This window comes from Vitis vinifera, chromosome 16, assembly GCF_030704535.1.
Source record: "Vitis vinifera cultivar Pinot Noir 40024 chromosome 16, ASM3070453v1".
Taxonomy (NCBI): Eukaryota; Viridiplantae; Streptophyta; class Magnoliopsida; order Vitales; family Vitaceae; genus Vitis; species Vitis vinifera.
Window position 1 is genome coordinate 19004613 of NC_081820.1, and position 12898 is coordinate 19017510.

Sequence of the window (12898 nt, forward strand, 5' to 3'; positions counted from 1 at the left end):
GACCTTTTCAGGTCTGAGTCAACCCGTAGCAAGGACGAGTTGATGTTAGCGGGAGGTTGCGTCTCTTAGAAGCCAAAAAATGCTGCAAGGCTATGTGGTATCACTAGGGATAATGTGTGCTACAGCTGGAGGCCTCTTCCTCAATCCCGTTCTCGTTTTTCAAATTCAAATTTGGCTTCCAAAAGGGAGAAAGGCTGGGGAGGGAATCTCTTGGGCCCAATGGTGGGAAGCAATATCGGGCCCACTAAGCCAGATGGCTTGTTAAAAGCCTAGTCTGTTAGGACCCAGTTTGGGGTGAAAAGTTTTGGGCCTCCTGCTGGTCCAATCTTTAATCAAGCCCACGAGACAGAAGCAAGGTCTTCTAAGGGCGCCCCTGTAGCGCTTTTGTCCTCAAAGCTCCAGTGCTCAGAATCTTCTGCAAAGGAGGTCTTGTCGATTGTACACTCTCAAGAGTCGTCAAAGATAAAAGGCCCCTCAATCATCGCAAGGCGCAAAGCAAGAAGCCGGCCTCCGTGCCTTAAGGTGTCACCTTTTGCACCAAAACGTAAACTAGATGGGGGTGTTTTAGCGGAAGCAAATCTAGCCATTTTTCAAGGCAATTCAGTCTTCAATCAGGGTATTATTTCTCCTATTCCAAAAATTTCCCAAGATTTTACCGTGGAGACAAAGGAGGACGAAGGGCTTTCGTGTTGTTGTTTGGCAAACAAGGTGTGTCTTCCTTTCTTAGCTTCCTTTGAGAAGGGCCATCCTTTGGCTGGGGCTTTTGTTCCAAAATCTCTTCCCGTCTCATCTATTTCTGCTTTTCACTCTTTTCAGTGCTAGCCCATTTCTTTGATTCCACTGGAGTCAAACTTTGTTTCTCAGTTTGTTCCCTTTTCGAATTTTCCTGCTGATGAGTTTAGTCGTCTTGTTGGCGTGCCCATTTCGGAAGGTATGGCGTCCCCCTTAGAAGCCTCTAACCAAAATTTTAAAGACTGTTCTTTCCTTAGGGAACCACTTAGTAGCCCAAAGGAGCTTTGCGTCTCAGGTACGGTTTCGTCCCCAGAGCTAGAACCTCCCACCCTCCCATTGGAAGGTTTTCAGATTGAGGGCCTCACACCCAGGAAGATGGTCAAGGTTTAGTTGGTTTTGGAAAGTTTTAAGGATTAGAATTGTCAAAGATAATGGAAAAGGTGTGGCAATAGAGAGTAGGAGTACTGTTTCTACGGACAAGGTCTATTTCAAAAGGAAGAGAAAGATTTTTTGTGGAATCTAGGGAGAGGCTTAGGTCCGGTTGCAGTTTGTGCTGGGTTTTTTTGTTTACATGAAGATCTTAAGTTGGAATACAAGAGGGTTAGGTTCCAAGAAGAAAAGGAGGATTGTCAGAAGTTTTTTAAGTTCTCAAAATTCAGTTGTTGTGATGCCTCAGGAAACAAAGAGAGAAATTTGGGATAGGAGGTTTGTGAGTAGTGTTTGGAAGGGAAGAAGCATAGAGTGGGTTGCTCTTCCTGTTTGTGGGGCTTCAGAGGGGATTGTGATTATGTGGGATTCAAATAAGTTAAAGTGTACAGAGAAGGTGTTAGGGTCTTTCTCTGTAATTGTAAAGCTGAATTCTGGTGAGGAAGGGTCTTTTTGGTTAACTTTAGTGTATGGCCCAAATAAGCCTTTGTGGAGGAGGGATTTTTGGTTGGAGCTTCAAGACCTGTATGGTCTGACTTTCCCAATGTGGTGTGTAAGAGGGGACTTTAATGTAATTAGGAGGATCTCTAAGAAACTGGGTGATTCCAGGTTAACATTCAACATGAGGTGTTTTGACGAGTTTATAAAGGAGAGTGGTTTGTTGGATCCTCCCTCTAAGAAATGCAGCTTTTACTTGATCAAACATGCAAATTGCTCCTATTTGCAAGAGGTTGGATAGATTTTTGTTTTCTTCTGAATGGGATTCTTTTTTCTCTCAAAGTCTTCAAGAGGCGCTTCCTAGATGGACCTTAGATCATAACCCAATTTGTTTGGAAACTAATCCTTTAAAATGGGGTCCGACTCCTTTCAGGTTTGAGAATATGTGGTTGCTCCATCCTGAGTTTAAGGAGAATTTTAGTGATTGGTGGCAAGAGTGTACGGTTAAAGGTTGGGAAGGTCACAAGTTCATGAGGAAATTAAAGTTTGTTAAATCAAAGTTGAAAGACTGGAATAAAGTGGCCTTTGGAGATTTAAGAGAGGAAAATTTTCATTCTTTCGGACTTAGGTAGAATTGATCTAATTGAACAAAAAGGGAACTTGAATCTTGATTTGTTATCAGAAAGGACCTTAAGAAGAAGGGAGTTAGAGGATTTGTTATTAAAGGAAGAGGTTCATTGGAGACAAAAATCTAAGGTCAAGTGGATAAAAGAAGGGCATTGCAATTCTAATTTTTTTCATAGAATGGCCAATGGAAGGCGAAGCAGGAAGTTCATTAAGTTTTTGATCTCTGAGAGGGGGGTGACTTTAAGCAACATTGAGATCATCTCAAAGGATATTGTAAATTTCTTTGGTAAACTCTACTCCAAACCCAAAGGTGCTTCTTAGAGGGTTGAAGGGTTAGATTGGGTTCCTACTTTTGGAGAGTGTGGTTTGGCTGGATGGGCCTATTTTCTGAAGAGGAGGTACGATTGGTAGTTTTCCAATTGAATAAGGAAAAGGCCCTTGGTCCTGATGGTTTTACTATTGTAGAATATCAAGAGTGTTGGAATGTGATCAAAGAGGACCTCATGAGGGTGTTTCTAGAGTTCCACACCAATAGGATAATAAATCGAAGTACAAATGCGACCTTCATTGCTTCGGTGCCTAAGAAAAGCCAAACCTTTAAAATTTCAGATTTTAGACCAATTAGCTTGGTTACAAGTTTATATAAGATAATTGCTAAGGTCTTATCAGGGCGTTTACGCAATGTCCTCCATGAAACAATCTTTGGCTCTCAAGGAGCCTTTGTTAAAGGGAGACACATTCTGGATGCTATGTTGATGGCCAATGAAGTGGTGGATGTGAAAAGAAGGTCAGGGGAGGAAGGAGTGGTCTTCAAAATCAATTTTGAGAAGGCCTATGATCATGTGGATTGGGGCTTTTTAGATCATGTGCTAGAAAGGAAGGGCTTCAGCCCAAAATGGAGATCTTGGATGAGGGGTTGTTTGTCTTCATCAAGTTTTACAATCCTAGTTAATGGGAATGCAAAGAGTCGGGTTAAGGCCTCTAGAGGTTTGAGACAAGGAGACCCCCTTTCTCCTTTCCTTTTTACTTCAGTAGCAGATGTTCTAAGTAGGTTGATGATCAAAGCGGAGGAAACTGGGCTAACTGAGGGCTTCTTTGTGGGAAGGGATAGGACTAGAGTGTCTTTGCTACAGTTTGCAGATGACACCATCTTTTTCTCTAAAGCCTCTCTGGAACATCTTCAAAACCTCAAGATTATCCTTTTGGTTTTTAGGCAAGTATTAGGATTAAAAATCAACTTAGAAAAAAGCACCATTTCAAGTATTAATTCAAGGCAGGAGTTGTTGTCTAGTTTGGCCTCGGTTTTTTATTGCAGAGTATCAGAGTGGCCTTTGTCTTATTTAGGTCTTCCATTGGGAGGGAACCCAAAGACAATAAGCTTTTGGGATCCGGTGGTTGAGAGAATATCGAGGAGGCTGGATGGTTAGAAAAAGGTCTTTTTGTCTTTGGGAGGGAAGATTACTTTTATTTAGTCAAGTCTGTCTCACATTCCTAGCTACTTCTTCTCCCTCTTCAAAATCCCAGTATCAATAGCCTCAAAGATTGAGAAGCTGCAAAGGGGTTTTCTTTGGTCTAGGGCGGGGGAAGGGAAGAAAGATCATCTTATCAGATGGGATGTTGTTTGTAGGCCAAAAGAGTTGGGAGGTTTGGGTTTCAGGAAGACTTCTTTGAGAAATATTGCTCTCTTAGGGAAATGGCTTTGGAGGATCCCTAGAGAAAGGAATGGTCTTTGGCATAAGGTTATTGCGAGTATTTATGGGATACATCCTAATGGATGGGACGCCAACATGGTGGTTAGATGGCCACACAGATGTCCTTGGAAGGCTATTGCTCAAGTTTTCCAGGATTTCTCCCCTTTTGTCCGCCTAGTGGTGGGAAATGGGGAGAGAATCCGTTTTTAGGAAGATCTTTGGTGGGGTAACCAAACTTTGTGCTCTCAATTTGCTGGTCTTTATAGAGTTATTTATGTGAAAAACCTCACTCAATGTCCTTGGCAATTCCTTTCCACTGTCTTGGAATTTTAATTTTTATCGTAATCTTACTGATATAGAAATTGATCTCCTTCAGAGAATCATGTCCTCCCTTAGTTCAGTGTTTTTCTCTCCTTCTTTGGCAAATTCAAGAGTTTAGTCTTTGTCATCATCAAGCTTGTTTTTAATGAAATTTTTTTTCTTGGCCTTGTCAAAATTCTCAAATCCTATCTTGTTCCTTCTGGCCAAATTTTTGTGGAGTTCAAAAGCCCCCTCAAAGGTTAAGGCCCCCGCTTGGTTAGTAGTACATGGGAAGGTAAACACCAATGACAAGTTGCAATTGAGAAGACCCTACAAATCCGTCTGTCCTCAATGGTGCATTCTTTGCAAAAGAAATGGAGAATCGATCGACCACCTTTTTCTTCATTGTCCTATTACCATTGGACTTTGGTACAAGTTGTTCAATCTAGCGGGGTTGGCTTGGGTCCCTCCAAGGAGTATTGTGGACATGATGGTTATTGCTTTTAAAGGTTTGGGGAATTCATTAAGAGGCAAGACACTTTGGCAAATCGCTTGCCTCACTTTGTTATGGCTGGTGTGGCAAGAGAGAAACAATAGGATTTTTGAGAATAAAGGAAGAACGGAAGAGATGTCATGGGACTTGCTTCTTTTCTATTCCTCTCTTTGGGCCTCTTGTACTGCAGCTTTTAGCGGAGTTCCTCTTAGTGTTATACAACTCAACTGGACTACGGTTTGCATTTCAAAAGTTTGAAAGTGTTGGGGTTTTTCTTTGTATTTAGTTTTCTAAAGTTGGGTGTTTTCTCTTTTGTTCAATTTTTGTTTTTGTGGGAAGGACCTCTCATCCTTTTCTTGTTTCTTCTCTTTCTCTTGTATCTCTTCCTTCTCTTGTATCTTTTCTTCTTTTAATATATTTTTCTTTGTTTCTGATAAAAAAAAAAAAAAAACTCTATTCCTTCAACCGTTCCTCCCCTCCCCATTCTTTCTTTCTTTCTTTCTTTGTGTTTGTGTGTTTGAAATAATGGGCCATTATAAGCCCTAATGAACTTGGATACCACTTGACAGGCTCTTGTCTTCTACTTCCCTAATTCTTTTCTATCTCATTCTCAACACAACCCTTGGTTTCCTGAGTTGGGCGTTAAGGGCTCGGGTGGAAGGATGTTTATTTGAACTTTCTTCTATGTTTTTAGCATCTGTGTTGGATCTCTTTTGACTTGTTTCCCTAGATTTAATATTTTTAACATATTCCTTTATCATCATTTTAGTAGTTTTTCCCTTTTCAAGAATCTTAAGATTTTTAATCCACCATTTCAAGACCCTCTAGTCTTAACAAGCCTGTATTTAAGTAATTGGGATTGTTATTGACATTGTGGAAAAATTTTTGGCCACAGGCCACCTCTTTGAAATTGGGAGAGTGGTTTTGCTTTCTGTATAACTTAGATTTTTGGGAGTTTACTGCTATTTTCATGGATTAGTTTTATACAATCCATAATGTTCAATAAGTTATTTCATCATCATTTTATTTTTGTGAACTAGATGGCAGAAAGTAGATCAAACTCTATAGGGATGATACCATATCGTCGGATTCTTTTTTACCATCCTAGTAGAATAACTGGTTTGGTGAATGGAGCTTGTTTGAATGGTTTGTTGTGTATCTTTCTCTATAAAATTCAGCTTCTATTCTCTTTCTTCCTTTTGACTTCTCATTCCCATTGGTAGCATCTCCACTTTCCCAAGTTATTTAAATCATGTGTGCAGCCTTGTGCTGTTTGGGACCATTGGTTTTCATTTTTATCTTTGATGCTTGAGATGGCAGCTTAGTTAGCTGATGTTACCTACTGGCCGTTTTTCTAAACATAGAAAATTAGTCGTCATTCATATTGAAACAGAACTGATGCTTGAACATTTTATTTCTTATTTCAAATTAGGAAAAAAAAAACTAAATAATCTTATAAATGATAGTATGACCAGTTTTAATCAATTTTAATGAGTTTCGGTGAGTCTCATAACTCCCCTGTTTCTTGATATTTCTTCTTTTCAAGGAACAACTCACCTGCAAAACCAATTGTTGAACCATAATGACAACCAATTGATGCTAAGCTCAATATCATAGCAACAAACTAACTTAGATTTTTTTTTTTTTTAAATAGGTAAAGATGGGTAAGTATAAACAAACCAACTATAGATTTGTCAATAAACCAACTCTAGCATTTGAGATATGTTACTGCCAACTTACAAACATTTTTTCTTTGCCTATTAGTTAATGTTCCCTGAATTTTGTATAGATTGCTTGATAGAAGTTAAATTCTGTTAAGTTAGATTTTATGGAGTAAGAGTTATCTTTTCATTCACTGAATGAGAAACAAAATTCACTAGTTCTCTATATCCCATGAGATCTGGATTCATTATTTTAAATATTGCCTCAAAAAAAGGGAAGTTAATGGAAGGAATAAGAATAATTATTAATGGTTGTCAAATTTCGTGATCTGGAATAAAGCTTATCACTTGTCCAAATGTGCAATCTTTATTGCAGATTGCTAGCATGTTAGCAAGTTGTGATAACTGATTTAATGTGCCTGCCTCAGTTGGAGAAACATCTAACAGAGTTGCCTTTAGGTAAATGATTTAAAGGTTGATCAATTTAAATATCACTTGGTGAACTAAGTTGATTGTTTGTGATTTAAACCAAATGGGAGGCTTGGGGATCTGGATTGTATCCTCAATGGATGCTTTTCTTTGCCCTTTGTTTCATCACGTTGGCTAGATTCCTCACCATATTGGATTTATTTGGTTGATGTCTCCAGCATGATTTTGCAAACAGTACAATTGTTTGCTAAATGAAAGATTTGTTTCTGTTCAATCTTTTGGTTCATCTTGATAGACCAAATAAAAAGGAACCTTTTCTGGGGGCACAAATCCAAACAATGCAAGGGTATAGAGTTTTGACATGGTAGCAGTTCAGTTTTCTTTTTTGATTGAATTTAGAGGGTACAATTGGCTGAATTTCTGAGGCATGGATTTCCAAGGTCTATGCTTAAGTTTCTTATAGGACGACTTTGTTTGCTATAGTGACCTACCTTGAAGTTTTCCTCACATGTATATTCATTATAATAATAGATATTGGGCTTTTAATTGAATAATGTTAAGACGTTTTGTTTCTTACTCACGACTGCCATAGCCAGCACATACATTTTTACCAGCATTCTCTGTTTAGATCAATCCAAATACCAGTCTCACCTTTATCCTCATCATTATCCTTGCCATCACCAGTAAATCTTCTGGCACTACAATTTCTATCACCACCTTTTATTGCTGACAACAGTTGATCTGACTACCAATGCCACTACTTTAAACTCCATTTTTTATCCCTTTCTTTCATCCTTATGACCTTATCTAATCCTCCATTGCACATTCCCGTAGATTACACCCTTGTACTCTCTCATAATCTATCACTTCACCATCTACAGATCAGCTTTAGAGTGCGTTTGGTGGTGATTTTAGGAAGTGTTTCTAGTCTTTTTTATACTTGAAAGATAAAAAATTTGAAGTGTTAAAAAGGCTAGAAACACTTTCTAAAATCACTGCCAAACGCACTCTTAGTAGTTTAAGCAATAGCCATAAGGTTGAAGCCAAACAGCACCATGATGGTAAGATGATCCCACTAAGGAGAAAAACGTGAGAGCTAACAGATTGAGGTAAAGCAACTGTATGGTGTCATTGTTGGCTATCATTGGTATAAACTAGTCTTGGAAGAAGAATATTTGGGATTCAGCCAGCAAAAGAAAGCAGAACTAGTTGTCTAGTTTGAAGAGCATTCCTGGATTTCAAGTCACCAAACCATGTTTGAATTGGGCATGGATGCTTTAGGTGAGAAACTGTTTGTTTTCAAAAATGAATTGAGCAAAGGTAGTTTGTTCTGTTAGCTCACTCTCAGAAGTTCAAATAGTGGGTCCCATACTCCACTTACAAGATCATGTATATAAATACCAAGCTATGTTGGGCAATGAAGACCATTCTTGTCCAGCTATACACTGTTTTTATGTTTCCCCAACAATTCTACTGGGTAGTATAACCATAAGATCCTTATAAGTAGAGCATACATTGAACATCAAATATTCATTATGACATATAACATATGATTTTCACTCTCTTGTGAACTTAGGGCATTTCAGTTGCAGGTTGCTCTTGGAATGGGGTGGCCTGTCTCAAGGCTGTTTCTAACAATATTGCCAAAGTTAGTTTGCTTATCAAAATATATTGGTCAATTCCTTCAGGTCTACAGTTTGATGCATCTAGTTACACTGCTGTTCCTTAATAGCAGCATGTGGAGTGGTAAAGCATGCACCTTATAGGTGAGAAAGCCTCCCATGTATTACTTGTCACTACTACAATTAGGTAAGGAAAAATGAAAAAGGAAAAGGAAATGAAGAATGGAGAATAAGGTTCTATTTGGCAATGTTTTTCAAGACAGTTTTTTAAAAATAGTTTTTGAGAAAAATTCTTAAAAATAGTTTTCGAGAAAAGTTCTTAAAAATAGTTTTCAGGAATATAATTCTGTTTAGGAACTCAAATATGAAAAACAATGTTCTCAACATTTACTCTGAAAATGTTTTGCACTTATCTGCAATGTAAAATTTTGTAAAAGCATTCTTCAAATTTGCAATTGTTTCTCAGAATACTCTACAAAAAACACTTAAAAATACTTCAAATTTGTTCTAAAAAATAATGTGTTTTCAAAACAATTTATGAAAAAACTGTTTTTAGTAACAAATTTATCAAACAGTTTTTAAGCTAGAAAACTGTTTTCTATTTGAAATAACAGAAAATTGTTTTCTAGAACATTTCCCGAACAAGCCCTAAGGCACTGCTACTAAATAGTACTAGATGTTTTTCCTTTTTCTCTTCTTGATGGGGGAATTGGAGATTTGTAGGGTGTACAAATAATGATGGTCCTTTCTTCTTTCCTTTTCTCTCCTCCCTTTTTATTTGTTTGCCTCTTTTCTTCTTCTTCTTCATACCTTTTGTATTTTTAAGTTGTAAGTGGAATGTATTGTCATGTAAACTTCTTGTTGCTCAGCAGTTGGGGAGGGATGGGGAAGTGGAGGGACTTCGTGACTCCTCGGAAGTTTTTCTCTTTGATTCTAATAAATTGAAAGATTTTATGTGAGTAGGCGGCATGAGGATTTAGTTCTTTGAATTTTGTTTTAATATTTTACATGTACCCCATCTACAGATATTCTATTATGCACCAAAGATGTCAGAAAGTTGGAAAGGACAGAAGCTTCTTTCAAGAGCTGAGTTTCATGTTGGTGCCCATGTGACTAAGTTCTTGCGTTTACAGATGCTTCCTGCCTCATCTGATAGAACAAGTGCTACTCAAGGATCTGATAAAACCAATCGGTTTGCTTTATTGTTTGGTACACTGGATGGTAGCATTGGTTGTATTGCACCCCTTGATGAACTCACTTTTCGTAGGCTTCAGTCACTACAGAAAAAGCTTGTTGATGCTGTTCCCCATGTTGCTGGACTCAACCCAAGATCTTTCCGCCAGTTCCGCTCAAATGGCAAGGCTCATCGACCTGGCCCTGACAACATAGTTGACTGTGAGCTGCTCTGCCAGTAAGTTGTTTTTTTGTTAAAACCTCTGATTTCTAAAGGGAACAACTCCATTATCCATGATGATGTTCTCGTCAGTTACATTTGTGTCTTTTCTCTTTTTTGCCTAAGAAAAAATAAACAGCAACACTTCTTTAGAACAATCTATTCAAAGTTTGGGTCTCTGTATGCTATTGAGTGGGGGATTATCATAAGGAATTTCGATTATGTTTACAAACCTCAGCGACGAAGTGATGGAATTTCAATCTGTGCCATGAGTATTGTTGATTAGTTTCATTTCTTTGACATGTATAAAAAGTTAGATATTATGTGAAATACAGATGAGTCCAATTTCCAGGAGGCAGCTAAACCTTCTCTATTTTTTTTTTTTTAATTAAATCTTGCTAGAACAAATGCTATCCTGATAGTGTTTGATTTGTTGTGATGAGTCACCCTTTACTTGGATTTCAATGAATCCAAGGAGTCAAATTGGAATGCAACACCAGTGAATTGTATTAGATAGATGTCCACTGCAAAAAGATGTCTTGAATACTTCCACATAATCTACTCTGTTTCATGCTTTGCAGTTATGAGATGCTCCCATTTGAGGAACAGCTTGAGATTGCTCAACAGATTGGAACAACTCGCATGCAAATCCTATCAAATCTGAATGACCTCTCACTGGGCACTAGTTTCTTGTGACTGCTGCTGGTCTTAATGCAGCTAACAGAAATTGGAAATAGCCTGATCTATGAGCTGCTAAATTTTGGTGAGCTGAAAGTATGCCATTTGCATTTACTATTGTATCAATATTGTCCATTGCAGAATTTATTTATTTATTTTTAACAGTTAGAAGACCTTATGGCAGCTAAATCAGCTACAGTTCAGTTGTTGACAATTATTTTGTTTCTCAATCATTGTATTCATCAATATTCCCTGTACTCATTTTGTTATGTAGCTCAAGATGGAAGACTGAATCTGTGTAACCAAGAACAGTTCACTTCCCTACAGTGTTAGAATTCAAAAGCTGTCTGATAATCACGATGAATGTCTCTGGCATCTGTAACATTAGTCTGCTTTCAACTGTACCAGCTCCTGCAAGCAAATTCAAACCATTAGCAACAATAACACTCGGAGCCGCAATATGGAATGCACAGTTGGAAGCTAACATGAAGTAAAACCAACTTTGGCTTGCAGAAAACACCTGAAACATTCTGTAAATGTAACATAGATTTATAAGGAAATAAACCATTATGCTTAGTTCCTTGTGTATTTGTATTTTGATTGTATTCTTGGATGGGGTCATTTAGAGATTAGTTTCATCTCCTTGCTAATGATGGTACCTAGAGTGTATAATGCTTTTGCTAATCTCTGGAAATTTCAGCCTCTGCTCTTTCTCTATTCTTCTTACCTTTGTGCAGAACTCTCTTAGCTTGACAGAATATAATAGTAAGTGGATATATCAAAACTTACCTGTTGCCTGTATCCTCCTCCGGTTGCCATCTTGAGAATGATATATTAATCACTCATTCCATTCTATTTCATAAGCCCTTTGCTTTAAGAGGTTAGATATGAATTGATCCCCCACCTAAACAACCATCTCTCTCTCTCTCTCTCTCTCTCTCTCTCTCTCTCTCTGCCATTTTCCGCTCTTCATTCAACCACAATACAAGCTCCATATCACATCATTCTCTTTTGACTTTCCAAGACCCTGTTTGGTATTGAATTTGTGTTAAACTCTAGAAGAGACTACCCACCAACCTCTTTCTTAGCGAGATACTATGTTTAAAAATCCCTTTCTGGATCCAAACACACCCTAAAGCAGTTTTGAGTGGGATCATGTCACCAGAATTAGTCAAAGCAACAAAATAAAGTTGATGATGCCTTAAACTGCACTTTTAATGTGGGTTTAAGTGAGGTTTAAGGAATGATTAAAGGTAAAGGCAACCATGACTCAGATTCCTCTTTTGCATTTATTGCACCTTCATACATATCAGACCAGAACAAAAGATGGCCGATCACCTAGTGCCATGCGGGCCTTCATGGCATCCAATGAAGTTCAGAGAATTATCTATTGGAGTCGGTGACACCTGGCGTAACCCTAATGGGATTGTTCTAAACTTATCGAATATGGGTTTGTAGCTAAACTTATCCCCCCAAAAATTGCTGAGACCAACTAAGTATATGTTATGATTTGTGTAACTTTTGCATAATGTGATGATTAAATGGGGCCTCATTAGCACAAATCAGGATTTTGATAGAAGATTTTGGGTCACACAGACTCAAAATAAAAATAACCCAACTCAGTCCCAAACCCCAAAAGCCAAAATGGGCCTATGGGCCCAATTATGAAATCCACACATGGCACGTGTGAGGCATGGAATGATTGGTTTCTTCCACATGTGTACGGTGGGGTGATGATGACACACGTGGGCGTTAGTATTATGAATAGGGGCAGAGAGAGATGTTTAGGGGATGTTTCTTAGTGTTAAGGTTTGGGACCATTCCTTTATGGAATGTCCACTAAAAGTGGAACATAAGCCTCCTTCCATTCCCATGGATGTAAGGCCATAGATTTTGTGCTCCCACGCGCAAAATCACCCTTTTATTTTTATTTTTAGTATTTTTATTTCTATCTTTTGTGTGACTAACAAGAGCATCCTGCCTTAATTCCAAAAGGCACATATAGTGGGATCCCAGTAATGGTCACTTAAAAGTCCCCATCAAACAATGAGAAAAGATAAGAGAGAAGCAAAATGAGTGTATGAAGGGCATGGCACACAAATTCTAATGAGTGTGCTTTGACATGAAAAGATAGCCTTTCATTTCTTCGAGTTCCCTTCAAACCCTCCACATGGGATCCTTCTTCTGCTGGTGGGTTAGATCATAGTGCCCTACTATTCAACTCCATCACACATCTCATCCATGGACACATTTTTTTTTTCCCCCTTTATTTCTATACTATTTATTGTTTCTGAATAATTCATCATGTGAAATGACCATAATACCCTTATATCCATCTTTGAAGGTGTCTGCATCTAAGCAAAGTGTTAGGTTTAACCCCACTAAAACAAAGTCCAAGCAACAATTTT

At 38.1% G+C, this 12898-nt stretch overlaps 1 protein-coding gene across 5 annotated transcripts in view; it reads left to right on the plus strand.

Moving 5' to 3' along the window:
* Positions 1-11207, plus strand: part of LOC100256706 (cleavage and polyadenylation specificity factor subunit 1) — a 117542-nt gene extending 106335 nt beyond the window's left edge. For 2 of the 5 annotated variants that reach the window (XM_019226130.2, XM_059743321.1), the window contains exons 25-27: positions 9445-9830; positions 10394-10586; positions 10765-11207. In XM_019226130.2, coding sequence (XP_019081675.1) covers positions 9445-9830; positions 10394-10508 — 501 coding nt within the window. In that variant the 3' untranslated portion in view covers positions 10509-10586; positions 10765-11207. Of the gene's footprint in view, positions 1-8485; positions 8564-9444; positions 9831-10393; positions 10587-10764 lie in introns of those variants that run through there. The other 3 variants (XM_019226129.2, XM_002268335.4, XM_019226131.2) reach the window with 2 other exon arrangements.
* The last annotated feature ends 1691 nt before the right edge of the window (positions 11208-12898 follow it).